The 22,113-nt window shown below is 36.7% G+C and overlaps 2 protein-coding genes across 2 annotated transcripts in view; one reads left to right on the top strand and one right to left on the bottom strand.

Annotated features, from left to right (window-relative positions):
- LOC120631881 (serine/threonine-protein kinase D1) overlaps positions 1-22,113 on the top strand; it is a 98,857-nt gene that overhangs the window by 9,566 nt on the left and 67,178 nt on the right. The window contains exon 2 of the mRNA XM_039901544.1: positions 6,517-6,553. The gene's annotated coding sequence lies outside the window, so the exon portion shown is untranslated. The remainder of the gene's footprint in view (positions 1-6,516; positions 6,554-22,113) is intronic.
- On the bottom strand, positions 1,825-12,066 carry LOC120632201. The gene is made up of 9 exons (XM_039902007.1): positions 11,899-12,066; positions 11,166-11,380; positions 9,370-10,065; positions 8,699-8,953; positions 8,006-8,175; positions 6,185-6,237; positions 4,051-4,131; positions 2,290-3,476; positions 1,825-2,080 (listed from the first exon to the last, which is right to left on the bottom strand). The coding sequence occupies exons 1-9, from the start codon at positions 12,064-12,066 to the stop codon at positions 1,825-1,827; spliced, it is 3,081 nt and encodes a 1,026-aa protein (XP_039757941.1).

The raw sequence follows: 22,113 nt of genomic DNA, 5'->3' as shown, positions 1-22,113 counted from the left end.
TAGTTGCTCTTTTCCAACATCAACATTTACAATCATTTTGCTATCTTGCGGGAGATGAGAGCGAGGCTGGCTGCTTCCATTCTACCTTTCCGTCATTGAGGAATTCATCAAATGTATAGTAACCTCGCTGTACTAGATGCGTTTTTACACATTTTTTAAATGTATGCATTGGTAGGTCAAGAATTTCCTTAGGAATCATGTTGTAAAAGCGTATACTCAACCCCACAAAGGAGTTCTGCACCTTTCGCAGACGATATGCATATATCACTAATTGCAACATTGCAGCATGAGCAACATGTGAGCCGATCAAAACTGCAGGACGCGTGTTCCGGATAATACCCCCCAAAACTGACCGAGCTTGCTTGCCTTTAATTATACGTATGTTGGTTTGGTCTTTGTTGATTTATAAACGTCAGGACAGACGGAGTTTTCAGTTCTAGCACGTTTTTGGTACTTTAACCCTGGCCAGATTATTTAAATCAACAATGTTTAGTTTATTACGTGCAACTCTATGTCTGTGCCCACTTACCGTTTGTCTATTCTTTTGGCCAGAGACATTGGCCACAATAAATTGATTTGCCATTACGGCCAAAAATGATGGAGAATAATACACGACGTCGCGTCGGTCGCGTTGATTACAATGAATGCCACCGCTCACTTCGATCTAGTCCCTACTTCCCTATCCCTATCTCTATCCCTACACCCTACTAATATTATAATAACAATGTAAGTTTGTTTGTTACACAAAAACTACTTTACCGATCCTCATTAAACTTTGTACACATATTCTTGGAAGTGTTAGAAGTCTTTTTATCCCGACATTATGCTCGGTTCCTTTGGGAGAGGGGATGAAAGCGTTTGACGATTTTACACCATAACTCCGACAAATTTTAACCGATTTAAATAATTATTTTTGTACTGTAGAGGTTATAATATGTGTTTAATTTCGCCCAAACTTTGTGTGGATCTGAATGTCGTTGGAGATAGAGGACAGAACTCCTCAGCGGACAACAGCAAGCCCCTCATTTAAGGCTTAGCGATACTAAATACTTTAATATTTTTTTGAACTACAACTAAATTGAATGCCACATCAAAAAACAAAACCAAACGCAGACGTAGTCTCTGGCAACAGCTAGTATTTGATATAAGAAAGGACAAGGATATATAAACTTTTGAAATAAGATGCATAAAATATACTAGCAAAATGATTTTATATATGTTATATTATATTCAAAAAACACCACCTACAACATATTATATAAAAAAGGTAGATACATGGCTTAATAATTTAGTGGTTTGTCTTAATCTTTATGGAATTAAATAATCTAAATTCATTAGTAAAAATACTTTTAGGTCACCGTTTAGATTTGTAAGTCGTATTAACCCAAAATTTACCATATGCGGAGTCTCGAATGCAAGTCTTATATCCTGGTGCGTTAGCCGATGGTGGGGGTCAATCTCATATTTTCCTTTCTCAATTATCGTTAGTGCTATTACTATTATATGAAACGCCTTTGTTTGACTACCATTAAACGACTGGTCCGTTTAATCAAGAAGTTTTTTTTATCCCTTTTTGTACTAAGACTTAAAACCACGGGCCAAGGGCAATAATTATTTCATATAAAAGTTTGTTTTAATCGTCAGCACGCCCACTGAGATTGCTTGGATCAGAATTTTTTACCAACAAGTCGCCACTGGCCCTCAATTGCGTCGTGCGATTGTTGCTAATTTGTTTCTTGCTTGATGTGGTGCTGTGTGAGGTGCAATCATGTGAAAAGTGTCACTAGAAGCTTCGGTTACATCGCATGAAAAGTTTAAGTAAATTCATGGCTTTAAAACTCCAATTTGCACTAAAGTTGACAAGCCGCTTGCTAAAACATAGACATAAAATAAAGGTTTCTGCATGAAGCCTAGATTATTGTCTATGAAGTGTTTGTCATAGATCTCCTTCCACACGTTCAAACGACTGAGATGAAGACCCTTTTGCATTTGCCCACGAGCACCTATTGAAAGCCATTCCTCATCAGTTGCTGCTACCTCTTTCATTTTATTCCAAGTGATATTGTATGCCGAGGGTACTCTGCAAGAAACGGTATAGTTTAATCAAAAAATAATAAGACAATTAAGATATTGAGTTAATTACTTCTCAATTAAGTTTTGACTGAGACAATTTAGAACCAAAATAATTATGGTTAATTGCGCCCATCAACTTGACCTGAAAATACTCGTGGTTATAGAAGAAGCGTTATTAAAAGCCGGTTAGTAATTTCTAACATTTAAATAGCTTACCCAGTCTTAATAAAAGTAATCCATAAACTTGTCATTATATCTCTCATACGAGTTTGTTCTTCGCTTTGCTCATTTCGGTTGAAAACGAAGGCCAAGGAATCACCTCGAGTAGATGCATCAAAGGCTTGTTTCAGATCCGGATTATTAAAGGAATACTCATAAAAATAAACGTTGGCTCCTCCTTTTACGAACAATCTGGCGCCTCTTAATCCGGGATTTAGATATTCGCTGTCACTGAATAATTGGGAAATTTGATTGATATCAGTCATTGTTAATTCTCTTTCGCCGAAATATAAAGATCTCACTCTCCTCCCGATTCGTAATTTTTCATCGTCGTTCTCAAATAGAAGATCATTTGGTAGTAACAACGATGAGTTACTATTTAATAGAGATAATTTATATTCCGTTTCTGTTTGCTGCACAGCTTTCATCCAAGCGGCGTGGTTTGCTGTACCTGCCATGTAATCTATTTGTGTTTGACTCTTCTGCAACAATTGCCATGGACTTTCGGTTATAAAACCACTTCCTTTTTCGATACACGGTTTAAAATCTATATTGACAGTATTTCTTATTAAATCTTCTATAACTATGTCACCTTGTAATAGACTGTATGAGGAATTCGCAGTGGATATTGGATTTCTATCTATTGCCCACGGTGAAAGACTGAAGCCGCTCTCTGTGATTGCTCTAGATATATACTGTCTTGACATGTTGGATATAAGTAAATACTCTACTAAAGCGCCGCCAGCACCCGCGCCGCTCACTACAATGTTCGAAGAGTTACCACCAAAAGCTTTTATGTTTTCCATTGTCCATCTCAAAGCGAGAGTCAGATCCTTGAGAGCGGCGTTACCCGGTGCTACATTGTTTTGTAAACACAGAAAACCTAATGCTCCGAGTCTGTAATTTGGTAAAACCAGAATTACATCCTTGTCAACTAAACCCTGGGGGCCATAAATAAGAGGATCACCGCTTCCGGAAGAAAAAGAGCTGTCGTGTATGTGAAACAATACGTCAGCACTTGCTTTGACGCTGGTCGTAATTTCAGATTTTGTGGCAGATTTAAACACGTTCAAAGTGAGGCATTCATTATCACCGACTAATATATCTTTATCAATTTGAGGACATCGTGATTTGTGCTCCTTTATTTGACGTATATCGTGCCAATGTTCTGGTTCAACAGGTTCCTAAAAAAACTATAATTTATAACAATATGTCAACTTTTTTTCTCTGGTTGTATGTTGTATTGTTAATATATAATCTATACAAATAAATACAATTGAAATATAATTTGACTTTTCACATATAAATTGCCATTAATCAAAATGATATCGTTTTACTAAATGCATATGAAAACATTTACGGTAATAATAGCTATTCTACGATGCTTTGACAAACATTTAAGGATGACACAGCGAGTAATATCCACCTAAAGTTTACATTTGGGACATGGGGATTCAAAGGTTGGATGAGAGTACTAAGTTAGGGACCAAGAAAGTGTACAAATTTTAGGGCGTAGTTGCGATTTTCGATATGAACAGTACGGCTGAGAGAGTAATATGTGTACGATGTACGAACAATTTCTACAATATTTGCTTATCATTCGCCTTTGCTACCACACTAACAGAGTAGTTCAAAAGTTTTATTAAATATAAAAATTAGTTACTTCAAAAGGTGACCTTCAAAGGAATGGAAAAAAAATCATATAAATCGTCTACGAATAGTAGTACGTAAATTCATAAAAGAAAGGTCGTCTGTTACCTGAAATGGTGATTTTTCACTAAAAGCTCCATACGGTATATCAAAGAATTGCAGAACACCATCGTCTTCGAATCCTTGCACCTGGCCATAGATCGTATTATACACGTTTTCCAAAGTTCCGGTTCTAACCGGAATTCTACTTGAAGAAACTATCCCCGCATTATCAATCAAATGTGCGTCGACATTGATTCCGTAAATTATTACAAAAATTAACTCCCACATATTGAACTATCACAATACAATATCAGATATTGATCAACTCGTAATAAAAGACATCCACCTGATTGAGGTTAGTTATTCTATAATACTGAGAATTAAATCAACCTGTTGTGACGGGTATGAAATTCACCCGAAATTTGAGCTAAAAAAAGAATTCATATGAAAGCATCGCACTCGAAATTGAAGCCCTGATACAGAATCGATCAACTTTAGTACAGTCGGGGTCAAATATGCCAAACTGCAAAATAAGAACCATAAGTGTTTAAGTTGTAATAATTGTCGTTTTCACATTTAGCATATTAAAACTAAAATGTTAATTATAGTGGTTCACATTCATACATCATTCATAACCAGTCCTAGATAATACTAAAACAATAATTCACACACCCGTTTATGTGATTATTAGAATAAGTAAGGGGTTAATAGTGATACTTTTCTAGATCTGGAAGGCCCTTATGGCTTCCGTCTTCCTCGTTACCTATAATAACTGATTTAATATTAAACGTGGCCGGTTAACTTAACTTTAACGAACGACTGCTCGTGCCTAATGGACTGAGAGATTGCCCCCGTTAATGTCACCTGCCTACACTCTAATACAGACAGATTTTAATGAATGTATAATTCACGTAGCGTCCTGTTCCTACTGTAATCGATATTAAAATCAATAACTATATCGAGTTTAATATCGGAATTGGTATCGATAATAATATATATACTGTAATCGATTTTAATATCGATTTGAGTAATCGATTACAGTATCGATTTATTTATAAAGATATCGATTACTCTCGTTATCTAGTCTATTATTGATATCAACATAGATAACCGACTCGATAACGAGAGAATTCGATATCGTTGTAAATATATCGCAAAAAATCTCCGCAAATCCTTTTTTTGTTTAGACGTCGGTAATTTCATTTCGTACCCTTACTTGCTTTTCGAGAAGACATCAAGCGTTTGACGTTAACAGTGTATAGAAAAGAAAACCAAAGTATTAAATGGAAGGTTTTTTTGAAAATTTGTTAATACTTATAGTTTACACTTTTGTCCACAAATATCCAAAAAGCTTAATTTATTATCTGCAATAAGCAACGTAATCAGCTGCTATCTACCCCTTTCCTCGGTACTGATAAAAACAGCTTTTAGTCTGTTTACTTTTTACACTGCCGAATTCGCTATTTTCTACAACAGTGCACTATATTGTATTTTGATAATAAAACGCTATTGGTATGTTGCTATCTCTGTATGTATTTTATAGGATTAGAATAAACTTAAACCATGCCAACCATATAACCAGTTTTTAAAAGTCGCTATTATTATGAGCGATTAACTTATTTTTATTCCCTAACCTTTCTGTCAGGCTGCGAACCGGTTTCCTTCGCCCTTGTTCTTCCCGATTATAATTGGTGAGGGCTTTTTCTTCGACTAGGGCGCGATTGGAACCCTCGTAGCTTCAGTTTTTAGTTTACAAATGTAGCTGTCGCCATCATCCCACTACCATGTACACATCTTTAATGTAACGTACGCATTAAAAGTCCCCATGACTATTTGAATAAAGAAATACTTCACTTTGACTTTGGCTCGAACGCATCGTCCGATTGTAGCACTGGTTGTACATACTCATCGAAATATGTATGAACATGACAGGTTACCTTATCCTAAGTAATTGAATGTAAGAGCAGTACAGTCAGGGTGATTGTAATGAAGGGTTATAAAAAGAAGTTTAGTTCCAGATGTAGATACTTGTTCGGGTTTGGGTACTACGGTGCAATATAAAAAGCTACAAAGTATTGTGATTATTACCGAGAAAAACACGTTTTTTCATTTTTAGTACTATTATTTATTGTAATGTTTCAAGCAAATATATTATAATAATGATTCAGATTATGGTTACATATTTGTAATTACTAATTACCATCATCATATCAGTGGACGTGTCCATTTGCCATAACCAATGGAAGTCCACTGCTAGAAATAAGTATTTTGTTAGGATTTCCAAATCCCACGGACTTGTTCTTAGGTCAGACATTAGCGCTTACAATCAAAAGGATAAAATTTAGCTTTAAATATATGCTGAAAGTTTTTGTTTTTTTCGTATTTGATTTCGAAAAATAACGCCTGATTCAAGCGTTTATTATATATTCTTTCTTCCGTTCATTTTGTAGCATCCGTTCGCTATTGTTTATACTATTAATAGTTTCCACTCGTAACTTTACCGCAACGTTGAAGTAGTCTTTCTTTTTGCAGGTGGGCTTCATTGCAATACGATCGCAAGATAGAAAAGGTAAGTTTGATTTTAACATCTTTTGCGTATCAAATCAAATCAAATACACTTTATTGTACATCATATACAAAGCAATAAAAAAACACAATTGAAATAAAGTAAGAGTACAACAGGCGGCTTTTTCGCTTAAAAGAAATCTCTACTAGGAAACCTACCAAAGGACATGAAGTTAAGAAGAAAGGTTAGGATGTGCACAAAATAATATTTAAACCAATCAAGTTATTTAAAAAAAATAAAAGATTCCGTTATAATTCAACAAAAAGAGCTCTCCATTCCATAGTAAGTTCAAGATGTGGTAGTAAAAAAAATAAAATTAATAGACGTGAATTAGATTTTGGCGAAGTAAACAACTCTCCCGTTAAAATGTTTGTAAGTACAGTAGTTTGAAGCCAATAATTTGGTTCTAAATGTCTAAATGGAAAAAACCAAATGCATAAAATTCACATTACCTAATGTAAAACATGTAAAAACCACTTTATTACTTGATAATGAGGAATTGAATCTGGTGGATACGGCAGCCTTTCTAGGAATAACGTTAGATGCTAAACTTCAATGGGGCCCTCATGTTAATAATTTATCGAACAGGCTTAGTTATGCCGCCTATGCAGTGAAGAAGATACGCCACATAACGGACATAAAAACTGCTAGGCTAGTCTATTTTAGCTACTTTCACAGCATTATGTCATATGGAATTTTACTATGGGGTAATGCTGGTGATATTGGCACTTTTAAGCCAATACATATTTGAAAATTTAATGTATGTTCACAAAAATATATCTAAATTTAAGAGAAAATGTGACTGCAATGGTTTGAACATTAGAAGCAAAAATAAACTTGCAGTGCAATATACTAGACTTCATAAAATAAGTAATTCATTTAAAGGAAATTTTATACTATTTTACAATAAATTACCAGTTGATATCTTGAAGAGGTCTCTGAAAAAGTTCAAAGTTTGTATTAAACGTAAGCTTATAGAAAAGTCCTATTTTAGTATTAAGGACTAAGTTTAGTGTAAATTATTGCTCTAACCAGGTTGCTTCTTTAATAGTTTTTAAATGAAAATGTGAGATGGTGATAACGAAATAAAAATAACAACCGGCTAAGTTTGTTGTGGGCTTCTTCTTAGACCAGGGCGCGTTTGGAACCCTCGAAGCTTTAGTTTTAAGTTGACGAATTTATTTAGTGCCATCAACTCACTCCTATGTCATATTTTACATGTAATGTACGCATCAAAAGTGCCATCTATGTGCCTATTTGTATAAAGAAATATTTGACTTAAATTTAGGTGTCAACATCATTGATGCACCCGAGACTAGGTACCACAGAGCGGTCCTTCCGAAATCTTCCAAGTACATAGTATATTATTACCTTCTCAAAAAGGAAGAGATAGATATAAAGATTGAATAATTGAAAGCGTGAAGATTAAGTCAACAAATAATTAAGATAATCTGCCATATCTTCTATCAAAGTAATATTTTTCGTAAATGTCCTCCCACATCAGCGCTTCTTTTTTGTACGGAAATTCTATCATTTCCAACACTACACTTATATCGAGCACTTTGGGATCATTAGGGTCGAGTGGAGTCCAGAGTGAATCCTTAGTATTGGCTGGAGTTGGGTTTCTGTAAGCAATATAATTTATATAGAAAAACAAAAACAATACTTTATACAATTATTTAAAAAGTTTGTATAAACACACTTTATAAATGTCAAGACTGTATTTGTAGATCGGATTTAAAGACAAAATAACGACTATTTCACATCGATCACTTTTTTTATTAGTGATGATGCTATTTCAGGATGTTTTAAAAAAAATGTGTAAGTCACAACATGATAAACTAATTACACAGGTATTATACCTGTCAGTAGCTGCATGCGGGTACATAGTTTTCTTTTACTTTTCCTTCGTGTCTCAGAGAACACGCCAAAGACGATATACAAGTAACTGGCGTCTTAAAATACAATAATTAAAACTCGTGAGTTCAATGCATAAGTATTGGAACAGCAGTGAGATTGCCTATTTGTGATTGCTTTGTAATATAAACTACGCATTAAAAGCATTATGTGGTTTAAAAATGATCTTCAGTTTACCTTAATGATTGAATATTAGGTCTCACTAAGTAGCTAAAAGATGTATGAACTTACAAATTTTTAACGAAATTCGTCCAAAGTCGTACCAGATTCCCCTGAACGATACCATCGTCTCCTTGCAAATCCCGTCCTTTGTCTGGAAACAAATACGCTAGCTCATCAGAATGCGCTGCTCCGCTTTTGACCATTCCTGGCTCTTCTTCTACGCCAATACTCCCAACGTAAGAGAATTGGTAGTAATACACAGGCTGATGTCCTAGAGCATGGAAACGTACACTCCTATGAATGTGGCTCAAGAAGTAGGCATCTCTGTGAAAAAAAATATCTTTCATAAATATTATTTTTAAACAATGATAAAGTCTATGCCTATGAGAAAGGTACCCAAACTAAAGGTGCCGAAGGCACGTTTAAGGTATGTAACCAAATGTGGAGGATGTAAAACGCTTCGTATACAGTCGATTGGACGCCAACCACATAATGCCACCGCTCGTGGTGTCTCGCTGTTTTGTGGTAGAGTATTGACGGCTTTTCCTTTTTTGAAAAAAATTCTGACACTGGAAAGGTTCCACCTCAACTCTGCTACCAGTTTTTAACGTATAAAGCAAAGACCAAATTGAGAATTATAATTCGTAAAGGTTGTAATTCGTAAAGTAGTTACTTTACACACTTGTCAAAGATAGTTTTATTCCTATATCATTACTGCATAAAACACTGTATCGCCTTACCTGTGATACACTAATGCAGCTGCCATGGTCATATTATCAGCAAAGTACATATCGTATATCTCTTTCATCATTTTTGATATACCCCTCTTATTCGCCTGCAGTTCCATCGGAAGCAGAAACGTCAAATTTTTAGACATTCTCCTAACAACCCTTGCTTCTTTGAGCGTCGAAGCGAATATGTAACCTTCATGGTTGTTGAATCCCATCACCATGGGCACTGTTATCATGGCTCCTCTGGATAGCATTTCAAAGGGCGAGGCAGTGAGCAATCTCTCTTCATTTTTGATGGAATTGTCTATACACATACCAAACGGTAAATATGGAAGTATCAGTTGATCGGCTTTATTACGGAGTTCCGTTGCAGAGACTCGTGATAGCTTTTCAGTGCTTCCATTGAACATCATTCTCAGTAGCTTAGCTCGATCCTCTGCATCTAAATTGAACGCCCAAGGGGCTAAGACAGTTCCACTCTGTAGTATCACTCCGTGGAACAAGCCCTGAGCCGTGGGCGTCAAGGTTAAGGCTTCCACCATGGCGGCACCGAAGCTCTGCCCGGCTACTACCACTTTGTGAGGGTTTCCGTTGAACGCCACGATGTTGTCTTGGATCCATCGTAAAGCTAGCACCACATCTTTCAATCCTGCATTGCCTGGAATCTTATCTTCGCTCGAACATAAGAAACCCTGTGGGCCCAGTCTGGAAATACCTGTTAGTTTTAATTGATTTATCATGATATAAACGATTAAGCATTTTTAAAGCTTCTATCATTAAGTAAATCTTATCAGTATATTTTATTTAATTTTTATGGCTTCAGTAACAGCTACTCGCGGTTTCTTTAGGTACCTATTTAAAACAAATACCTAACTCTCTTGTTTTGTCTACACATTTGACGACACCTGCGGGAGAAGAGAGCTGGTGAATACTGTCGTGTCTGCCCTGACTTCATCACACGCCACAACACAGGTTTTGATATAAGAATCACCCGCGACTTCGTCGGCGTTACTTTTTTTTTTAAACCATCTCATAGGAACAGTTTATACATGCAGTACAGACGTGTGGCATTAAATTTAGATTAGTTATACCAATATATTTGTAAAAATATAAGTTGTATAGTCTTGTAGAAAAAATCTGATGTAGTTTTTAAAGAGAGTTTTTTCAATTCACTCAATAAATAGAATTAAATATCTAAAAGTAACTGTTTTGTATAGGTAGTTCATTTTTTTTTCGATAACTCCTAAATTTTATGGCCGAATAGAATAAATTTAAAATAATTCTATGGCTGTATAAATGATGACCCTTGATGGTAAAGACATTTATTTAAATAAGCTTTTTTAATACTACGATAATAATTTAACCCACTTTTGTATATGCCGGAAAACTAATAAAATTTTAAAACACATAAGTTGAGCTGCGACTTAACTATGATAGATATATTCTCTTGCGGATTTTTTCGTAGGTAATAATGTCCTTTATTCATGCGGTACATATTTTTATGCATTATCTAATTATATATAATACTTTTCTCAGCTCACGGCAAGTAATGAATTTCAAAGGTAAAATTAAGCTACTTTGGATTGGTTCCATTATTGCAACTTTCTTAAGAATCTCCAATGTTTTTGAAAATAAATTATAACCTTTATTACTTTGTGACAATAAAAAATTATTTTTGCGAAGAAACGGTTAAAATCGGTCCAGTACCTTCGGAGTCTATTGGATACAAACAAAAAGATCTTTCGTCTTTATAATATTAGTAAAAGTCCACTTGTTGCCTCGGTGCACAATGGACTGTTGTTTACCTGTGCCGCACGATGACAACAATGAGCCCTTCCTTCACAAGTCTCGTGGGGTCGTACCGGGCGCTGCCGCCTGCTACCCACGCCAGCACCGGCAGCGCCGCCCCGGTCGGGCAGTTGACGTCCAGCTTAAGGCACTCCTCGGCAGACGAGTCCGAAGAGCAATGCGAGTCGTGCGGCTCTCGAATGGTCGACCACACGGGAGCAAGACCGCCACCCTAAAAATCATCTTCTAATAATCGACTTTTTCTTAATATAGTGATAGTTGACGGACCAGGCAGATGGCAAACCTATTAACAAGGCAACACTGAGTAGGGCAGGAACTTGTTCTGCAACGTCTTGCCCTGTGTCCATCAAGCAGGCGTAGGTGTTAAGCATTATAACTCTAACCCTTTACCGGCCCAATACAGGGCACGAGTCTCTCCCCACAATGAGGGTTTAGGCCGTAGTCCACCGCGCTAGCCCAGTGCGGGTTGGTGGACTTCGCACGCCTTTGAGAACATGATGGAGAACTCTCAGGCATGCAGGTTTCTTTTCCTTCACCGTTGAAGCAAGTGATATTTTAATTGCTTAAAAAGCGCATAACTTATATAAGTTAGAGGTGAGTGCTGGGATTCGAACTCGGCCCTCCGAAAGTGAAGCCGAAGCCGTAACCACTAGGCTATTACCGCTTCTTCTACTGCAGTCCTGAAAGTATACAGTTAACGTGCTAAATAGAAGAGTTTCACTATTTTACCTTGAACCTGCCGCCAACTCCGTTACTGACCGAAGCGTAGGGTATGCCTCTATAAGCCACATATCCATCCCCCGGCACCCCTCTTATTTTCCCCTGGGCTGTGCTCACTATATTCTGAAGCGTAACTTGCATCCTACACGCTATCATGACCAGAATTAACACTAGCATTTCGCAACACTGATATGAAATTGTCACTAAAAACTGCTTGACGTGTATTTGCTATTTTATTTTTAACCGCGCGAGACCGGTCTTGTTTTAATCATAGCACTTTTATGAATTCATTTTTGAGTACAAGTTGGTCATGAATCTTAGTAACACTGCTAGCTTACGTTTTTGAACGAATATATATAAATTATAACGATCACGTCACCATAAAAAGTTATGTGTGCGAACGTTTTTAAAGTGTCTATATAATATATGAATGAAATTGAATCGACTAAAACTTTGAACTTACTATTTACTATTTATCCCAAAAGTATTAAAAGTTACTTGTATTGCTATAACTAAAGAAGGGCTGTAGGTTTTTATTAGCGGGTCGACCGACAGGTTTATCTCGATTCAGTGACATGGCCCGTGCGCTATGGTGCATTGCGTGCAGTCATTTATGTTCCTATCCGTTGGAACTATCGTGGATTGTACTATCTAAATTCGTAATGCAATTTTATGATTCCAGTGTTTCTGTGTCTATCTATACGTTCCATCCTACTTTGTGTATTTTTACACATAAGAAGCGCTTTGCATCCTCGCACCGAAAAGATCTGGAATGTTTGGCGGCTGATTGGCGCAGTGGGCAGCGAGTAGTGTTGCCCAAATGCAAGAACAAGACGAGACTTAGCCAGTCTTGGTCTTGGTCTTGCGCCAATACACCTGGTCTTGGTCTTGGTCTTGGTCTTGCGCTCCCAGTCTTGGTCTTGGTCTTGGTCTTGCAGCAAGAGTCTTGCAAGTCTTGCAATTACCTATTAGTCTATTACTATTTATTAAAGTTTACTTTAAATCTTAGAAAAACGTATTAGAATTGGAACATTGTGAGCTTGAATTAACATAGCCATAGTAAAGATCAAGCAGATTAATAAATAACTGAAGATTTGATAAGAAATTCGAAAAATCAACTGACCTATATGTCGTTTTCCATGGAAGTAACTGTTTCTTAATAAACATTTATGATTTATAAGCTTACATTTGCTAAAACATGTAAAAAAACAAATTAATTACAATAACTTGACTGTATTTTAAAGAACAATACTTATCTGTCTAGAAAGAGATTGAACCCTCAACTTATAAGAAATTTAATAAAAGAGTTTTACGATTTATCATTTATTTGAATAAAGCTGAAGAGTTCGTTTGTATGTTTGATGACAGAAGTTTTAAAATAAATAAATAAATCCTGAACGTCACTATACCTCCAAAGTTACTATTCCTCGTGGACGAAGTCGCGGGCACAGCTAGTAAATACTTACTCTCATCATCTCTCTCAGAGATATTCGAACACTTTTTTGCTATTTTTTCTTGTAAAAACTTAAGAAATATAATGACTAAATGTACAATAATAGTACCTAAGTAATTAGTTTAAAACCATATAAGTAATCAATATTATAATTACTTACTAGAATGAATTATTATGACATCTACTACCTATCCTCACCATTTTATCCTAATCATAATACTACTTGCGTGATCAGTATAATGTATTCATTTTCATTCTAAGCACTCTGAAACTTATTTATTCTTTGGAACACCTGTAGGTACTCTTAAAATTCGAAATTATTTTGCATGAATAGTGTCAAATGTTATGATTTCGGCGCGGCGGCAACGATTGTTTTAGATTTCAAAAGAAGCCGCCGGCGCGTGTATCATAACCATGTACTTCCGAAAAGCGGCAAATTTCTTTGAGAAGTAAGTACAAAACCTTTGATGCCGCATTATCAAAGTGCCGATGGTTAAAACATAACTATGCATGCACTCAGTTTGATTTTAATAGATATTTTTTTATTCGCTATGTTTATGGTATTAGTCGTAATGCGCATAGGTCCAGTTTTTCATATTCTTTGATATAGTTTTTTGCGTCTCATAGAATTCCTAAGCGTACCTACCTACCTATACACCGAACTGTTACACCTAACTACTCCGTGAAATAGCGCTAAGTCCTAGCTGCAAGACGCAAGAGTCTTGCAGGCTATGTCTTGTTCTTGCTCAAGTCTTGCACGGTCAGTCTTGGTCTTGGTCTTGCTAAAAATACGCGGTCTTGTTCTTGGTCTTGGTCTTGCAAAAACGCAAGAACAAGACCAAGACTGCAAGACCAAGACTGAATTTGGGCAACACTAGCAGCGAGGCTGCTTTCTGAGTCAAGGCTGTGGGTTCGATTCCCACAACTGGAAAATGTTTGTGTGATGAACATTAATGTGGTTCAGTATCTGGGTTATTCATCAGTCATTTTAGTACCCATAAAACAAGCTACGCTTACTTTGGGTCTAGATGGCGATGTGTGTATTTTCGTAGTATATTTATTATTATTATTGTCATGAAATGAAAAGCACTATATTATTTAGATTAGGTTCCGTCTTACACTTGGAATCCATTCTACTAGCTTAGGTACAGATGTATGTAAACTGGTGGACTGGAACTGGGGGTGTTTTGTTACTGCCCGGATCTGAGATCCCTGGAATTGTCACATTATTATAAAAGTAGAACAATTCAGAGAGCAGGTGCTCAATAGAGATTCGGGCGTGGTACTTAATATAGTAGTGATATTCTTATCTACACGGAAAAGTTGGAGCAGAATAGCACTGTTTAATAATTAGTACAATTTATTTATCGAAGATTTTGGATTAAATGAATTTTGAAGCGGTGATAGCCTAGAGGTAAGGCTTCGGCTTTCCTTTCGTGGAGACCGAGTTCGAGCCCCGGCAAGCACCACTGACTTTTCGGAGTTATGTGCGTTTTTAATTTAAGCAATTTAAATATCGCTTGCATTAAACGGTGTAGGATAACATCGTGAGGAAACCTTGCCTTGTATGGCCGAGATTTCTCCATAACGATCTCTAGGGCTTGTGAAGTCTACCTATCCGCACTTGGCCAGCGTGGTAACCCTAAACCCTTCTCGCGCTGAGACGAGGCCCTTGGTAATGGGACTGATGATGATGATTATTAATTTCTGGCGTCAGACGTTTGGCGTCGATTTCTGTCCGCTGTTTGGAGCAATTAATATTATGTGTTGATGTTCGGCATTCGAGGGAGTGGATGTTCTGTAGGTAATCTTTATATATTAATGTTCGCCGATGAGAATACGATACAGTTTTTGGCTAAGATGACAACTCCACCTTCAGTTGTCGACGACCTTATAACAAAGCTCAACACAAGTGGATTTTACACTATAGGGTACGCAGATGATATTGTTATTCTCATCAGCGGTAAACTAGAATGCACGCTATGCGAAATCATGCAAAGAGCTCTGCGACTAATTGAAAGATGGTGTAAGGAAAACGATCTTTCAGTAAACCCTAAGAAAACAGAGTTGGTTCTCTTCACTAACAAAAGGAAACCGGACATACCAAAATTACCCACCCTGTTCAACACGAACCTCACCCTGTCTAATGAAGTAAAATACCTAGGAGTCACCTTGGACAGTAAGCTCAGCTGGAAAAGACACATAGAAGACAAAACAAACAAAGCAACTATTATACTACACCAATGTAAACGCATGCTAGGTAAAACTTGGGGACTAAAACCTAAAATAATGAACTGGCTTTACCTAGCAGTAGTAAGGAGTACTCTGACATATGCTGCACTCATATGGTGGCCAAGAACAGAACTCATAACCACCCAGCTAGAACTACAAAAACTTCAACGACAAGCATGCCTAGCCATCACTGGCGGCATGAGCACGACACCAACAACGGCGCTTGAAACCATACTGGACATCCCGCCGCTCCACTTATATATCAAAAAGGAGGCTACACTTGCAGCCCTGAGACTCAAAGCCTCAGGACTCTGGAAGAACACCAGCACAGCACACACCAAAATCCTGGAAGAGGCGTACAAAAGACAACCACAACTAGAGTGGAAATGCGACAAAATTAGCAAACGCTACATATTAGACAGGCAATACAAAATAAACATAGGAAAAGAACAAAGTAGTAAAAAAGAACAAAACACCATCGAAGTATACACGGACGGTTCCAAAAGCAAAACAGGCACAGGATCCGGTATAGTATGCCCGGAGCTAAACATGAGGATCAGCTACCCACTTGGTAAGAACAATTCTGTCTTCCAAGCAGAGTGCGTCGGCATCACCACCGCAGCCATAGCGATGACAAACAGAAAGGTAATGAACAATAAAATAATCATAAACTCTGACAGCCAAACGGTTCTCCGTTCTCTGGCCAGCAGCAGCACAACCTCTAATCTCATATACGACTGCCACAACGCCCTGGAAACACTCGCTGCCTCTAATGACATCACCCTAAGGTGGGTCAAAGGGCATGACGGGAACCCAGGCAACGAAGCGGCGGACTCACTAGCTCGCCAAGCCACAACACTGAAGGTAGTAGGACCAGAACCGATCGTACCGATTCCGTTCAGTGAGTACAAAACATGGCTACATGAACAAACACATAGGGAGCATTCCCTACTTTGGGCCAATGCAAAAGATTGTAAACAAACCAAAATAGCTTTCCCTAACCTAAACCAACACCTAACTAACAAACTACTCCGCCTGGATAGAAGCAAACTTAGGAAGGTGGTGGGACTCATAACAGGACATAGCTCCTTAAACAGACATCTTTCCATTATAGGTGTCACCGACAGTCCTCTTTGTAGAGCATGCATGGAGAAGAATGAAACACCTACGCACGTGATGCTGGAGTGCACGGGCGTGACAGAGCAACGCGAGATCTACCTGGGATCACCAGCCACTATCCCAGAAATCCTCAGCAACCTGGGCGGCATGCTGGGATTCTGGAACGAGCTTGGATGGCTGGAGTAGCGAGCAACATTGGGAAATTTCACGTACAACAAGCGAAGCGCTTACGTGCGGAAACTGCCCAGAAGAAGAAGAAGAAGAAGAAGAACTCCACCTTTTAATACATATTGCGCTTGGAGGTTATTCAGTTGAAAAGCACCAATACAGCCTTTCCAAATTTTAAAACAATTTAACAAAATGCCGCCCTATTCTATTCTATATCTAATTATATATTTGACAGCCGAGTGGCGCAGTGGGCAGTGACCCTGCTTTCCGCGTCCAAGGCCGTGGGTTCGATTCCCACAACTGGAAAAATGTTTATGTGATGAACACGAATGTTTTTCAGTGTCTGGGTGTTTATATGTATATTATAAGTATTCATGTGTATTATATTCATAAAAATATTCATCAACAATCCTAGTACCCATAACACAAGCTACGTTTACTTTGGGGCTAGATAGCGATGTGTGTCTTGTTGTTATTTATTTATTTATTTATTCGTGTTGACATTTTGTGACAACACTTTCGTCTTACTTATTAGTAAGCTGAGGTTTTGATAAGCTGTTGATAAGGATTAATGAAATTTGTTGCCACAGCAATTACTGAAAGTTTGTGCTGTTATCATTATTGAAATGATACTAGCAACGATACTTAAATTCGAATACTAAACAGTGAGCCCGCCAACCCGGATCGGAGCTACTTGGTGGAAAATGGTGGTGATTTTAGATAATAATTACCTACCATAACTATTAACTGGTTAGCCCACTTAGACTGCATCATCTCTTAAAAGAGAGATTGCAGTCAAGGCTTGAAGTTTTTCAAGTTATACTTCTTTTGGCGCGATGGAGAAAAATGATGAGAGTGAATTTTTACGATGCGCGCGCACACCGACACCTGAATTCTACATCATAAAGTTAGTTCTAGGTGGCATGAAAATCGATAACTTTGTTCAAGTTATATATTCTAGTATTTTTATATTTAGAACACGTGTTTCGTAACAGTACAAAAATTTTAAATAAATAAATATTATTACGTTAGTAAAACCTTTTTTATTTAAATAAAATCATTTTGATTAATTTTAATATTTATCGTTAATCACTACAGCATTTTAGTTATTTTTTTTCCATACGCTAAAGAAGTATAACTTCTAACGCGTGTACATAAGTACACACGCTCTTTTTTTTTGTAAGTAGAGCTTTTTGTGACAGAGCCATTCCGCGGAAGTAATATCGCCAAGCAGCATTGCTGTATTCCTGTCTGAAGGGCATGGTTGCCGGTCTAACTTCATGCACATAAGGCTTAACACCTTCGCCTCAGATTGATCGACACATGGCCGCACTATGCAGGACGGGTTTTTGCGAAGTGTTGCTGTATTCATAGGCTATGGCTTTCTCCTTACCATCAGAAGAAGAATAATCCCTACTAACCCTACTTCCCTACTAATATTATAAATGTCAATGTAAGTTTGTCTGTTACGCTTTCACGCAAAAAATACTTAACGGATTCTCATGAAACTTTGTACACATATTCCTGAAGGTATTAGAAGTAATATAGGAGGCTTTTTTTCCCGAAATTAAGGTCAGTTCTTTTGGGAGAGGGGACGAAAGTGTTTGACGATTTTACACCATAACTCCGACAAATTATAACCGATTTAAATAATTATTATTGTATTATAGCGCTTACAATGTGTTTAATTTTGCCCAAACTGTGGTTGGAGATAGAGGACTAAACTCCTCAGCAAACCTCTCATTTAAGACTTAGCGATACTGAATACTTTAATTTTTTTTGGATCTAAACCTAAATTTAATGCCACATCAAAAAACCAAATCAAACGCAGACGAAGTTGCGGGCAACAGCTAGTAAATAATAAATAATAGTAATAAATAAATGTACTACGACAAATACACACATCGCCATCTAGCCCCAAAGTAAGCATAGCTTGTGTAATGGGGTACTAAGATGACTGATAAATATTTTATGGATAATATACATAAATACTTATAACATACAGATAAACACCCAGACACTGATAAACAATCTTGTTCATCACAAGCATTTTTCAGTTGTGGGAATCGAACCCACTTCCTTGGACTTATAAAGCAGGCTCACTGCGCCAATCGGCCGTCCAAAATAAGGTGGTGGCCCACAGATACTTGGTCCGTCAATTATTATTATTATTACTATAAATAAAAAAAAAAGCTTATCCACGCTATGCCGGCGTGCATTTCACTAAATGTAGCCATCGCTCGTTTCCGGCACCGCCAATATCATCGCCAGCATTGTCCGAGCGTTTTTCCCGCTATCGCACCATGACAATGTGTAATTGAAATCGGAATATTAATTGCCATCACGACGTATGAGCATACTAGTTTGCCATTTTCGTCCGCGTTTATGAAGGTATTTTAAGAAATCCCGCGGGAACCGTTTTTTTCCCTGGGATAAAAACTAGCCTGTATGTTACTCTCCGTCCTTTCAACCAATTGTATGCCAAAAATCAAGTAGCTTGGTTAGGGCGTAAACGAAGGACAAATAAACACATTTCCGCATTTATAATATTAGTAACAATTGAAAAAGGAAGAGTTAACCCAAATCGGTGCGTTTTTCTTAAGTTACACTGATTACTTGGTTATTTCGGCTGATTTACTATTGTATGCTAAGAAAGGTAGGTGTCGTTAAACTTTAACGTTATCTTTAGATCGTAGATATTTTATGAAGTTAAATAAATAGCCATTATTTCTTCCAACTTACATTAATACACCTAAGCAGTAAGCTTGTTTAATGATAGTATTTTAGTTATCGTTTACTTAAATTTATAGTTACCAATGTTAGTATGAAGTTAGCGAAATAATAATTTTATGAAGTTTAGCGAAATTTGAATAATATTTTTAGAGTGTCATAATTAATAGGTACAGTTATTGAGAACAAATTAAAATTTTACGAGCTATGTGACAAAAGTCACACTAACTATGTTTACTTTATCATCTTAATAACTTAGATACACTGTACAGTCTAAACATTGAATTTATAATAGTCGGTAGGTATTTTTAAAACTTTTGTCGGCCGACTGGCGCAATGGTCAGCGACCCTGCTTTCTGAGTCTTCGGCCGTGGGTTCGATTCCCACAAGTGTAAAATGTTTGTGTGATGAACAGAAATGTTTTTCATTGTCTGGGTGTTTATCTGTATGTAATAAGTGTTTATGTATATTATTCATAAAAACATTCATCAGCCATCTTAGTACCCATAACACAAGCCACGCTTACTTTGGGTCTAGATGGCGATGTGTGTATTGTCGTAGTATATTTATTTTTAACTAAGAATTTAGGTATGAAATAGTTATCGTACGTAAAGCTGTTCTGAACTTTTGATATTGCACTGTTTTTCCTTTTAAGGGTTGCTCGATATGCGAAGAATCTTCATTAGAAACTTATTTAATTAAAATGTTATAATAATTATATGTTTCGTTTGGTTTTTATTATTTTTTTGAGTTGTTTATTATTATTGTTATTTTTTTATAGTTTTTTATATTATTATTTGTACTTGTTGAATTCTTTTAATCGGTAAAAATAAACAAGTTAAGTTTGGAAATGTACCTTTAAATAAATAGTTGTAGCTATTTCTTGTAATTCGACAGAAATATAAAGTAATTTTATCGTTCCGTCGCGTTTGAATGATTTATTTTAAATATAAAGGTACGTTCATATTTGCAAATGAAACCACTTCACATGCTTTTTATAAAATAAATTTATTAAAAAAGGGACGTAAGTACGTTTCAATTATAAAAATTATAACACAAATAAAAAACTTATACTTAAGTAAAATTACTGTCATGTTAAGCAGCTACTTCTTATAAATTAATAATACGTTCATTTACCATCTCGTCCACAGGATTTACGTGTTAAAAACGATCCGGCCCGGACACGTCCCGGACACGGTCTAGGTATAGTGAAATTACTAGACGTAGCACGGAAGAGTTTATAGTATAAGTGACCAGACCAAAATTTTATCTTCTCCCACAGCTTTGCCAACTCTCTGAGCATTGGCGCACAATTTGAAATAACATGTAATAGTAATCGGGTAAACTTCTCCTATTTCCAGTATCCGTGCTTGGGCAGGTATTCCCTTTTCGAATCGAAAATATTATCCCTAGGAGATAATATTTTCGTTTCGTGCCTATGCTGGCGGAAACGTGCAACACCCGTGGCATAGCCACACGGGCTCGGACTGAAAGCAGATTATGCACGTTGGAATATAAACTGCTTCATATTAAATGTACATAAATATCCAATTACTGAAAATCGGCCCAGCTAGGGTAAACATAAGGTCTATCATCCCCCACGCGGCATTGAGAGTACTCTTTTTTTTTGCATATTATTTTGTCATTTGAAATTTTATAATGAAGTAAATTCTGTTGAGGTGGGTTATCTCTGATCTGAGGAAAAAAGTACTAATAGTAAGTTTTACTATTCCTGGGTACACTTGCCCGCTCACTGGCCATATCTTGTAGATTATAATTATTTTTTGACAAGTAATTACTCCGTAAGGAACGACAAAAACTTACTATAGTTACGCTTTATTCATGCGAACGGCCTCAAGTAGAAAAAACAGCTTGAACTCTGTGAACGGTCGAAAAGTTACACGTGTTAGATTTTTTTGCAGAACCAGTTTTGTGTATTGGGCAAATTGTTCAGATATTTGCCATGCAAGATAACTTTATTGTTTGAATACTACGAAATATCTTTAATCAAAATAGAATTTAAGAACTGACATTCCAGCTCTATCCATTCTACGCGGAGGGACAATAAATCAGTTCGTCTATGAACCGAAAGGACATACATAAGAACTTTGCAAGTTCAATCAACCGATGCACGTCCGACATAAATCTTTCTGGGGATTTACATATTCCACGGTCATGTGCCACTTTTGACCCCCTGCCACTCTTAGCTGTCGTTTGTGTAACTTAGTTAAAAGCTTGTAAAAAATACATAATCAATAGTTAATTGGAAAGAAACAAATAAAGGTAGATAATTAAAAAAAAAATCTGCCTTTATTTTTCGAATCCGATTGACATTTGACCGGTTCTTTACAATTTGTTCTCAACTAAAAACTCTCTAACTATCAGGGGAACAGAATCAGGGTGTTAGGACAGTTACGATCAAACTTTTAAATACAGACTGTAACTATTTTCAAAATAATCTGCTTCGATAATACTAATTTCAGTACAATTGCAAAAAGATTTTCTTTCCTTACATCGTCTGG

The sequence above is a fragment of the Pararge aegeria genome, chromosome 19 (genome assembly GCF_905163445.1).
Source record: "Pararge aegeria chromosome 19, ilParAegt1.1, whole genome shotgun sequence".
Lineage (NCBI taxonomy): Eukaryota > Metazoa > Arthropoda > Insecta > Lepidoptera > Nymphalidae > Pararge > Pararge aegeria.
Note: the sequence above shows the minus strand (reverse complement) of the source record. Positions and strands in the feature narration are given on the sequence as shown.

Excerpts from the sequence above, each read along its gene's own strand:
- LOC120632201 (XM_039902007.1), bottom strand. The coding sequence starts at position 12,066 with ATGCTAGTGTTAATTCTGGTCATGATAGCGTGTAGGATGCAAGTTACG. Across the intron at positions 11,381-11,898 it reads GAGTTGGCGGCAGGTTCAAG|GGTGGCGGTCTTGCTCCCGT; the intron begins GTAAAATAGTGA and ends GATGATTTTTAG. Across the intron at positions 8,176-8,698 it reads ACGAATTTCGTTAAAAATTT|AAACCCAACTCCAGCCAATA; the intron begins GTAAGTTCATAC and ends TATTGCTTACAG.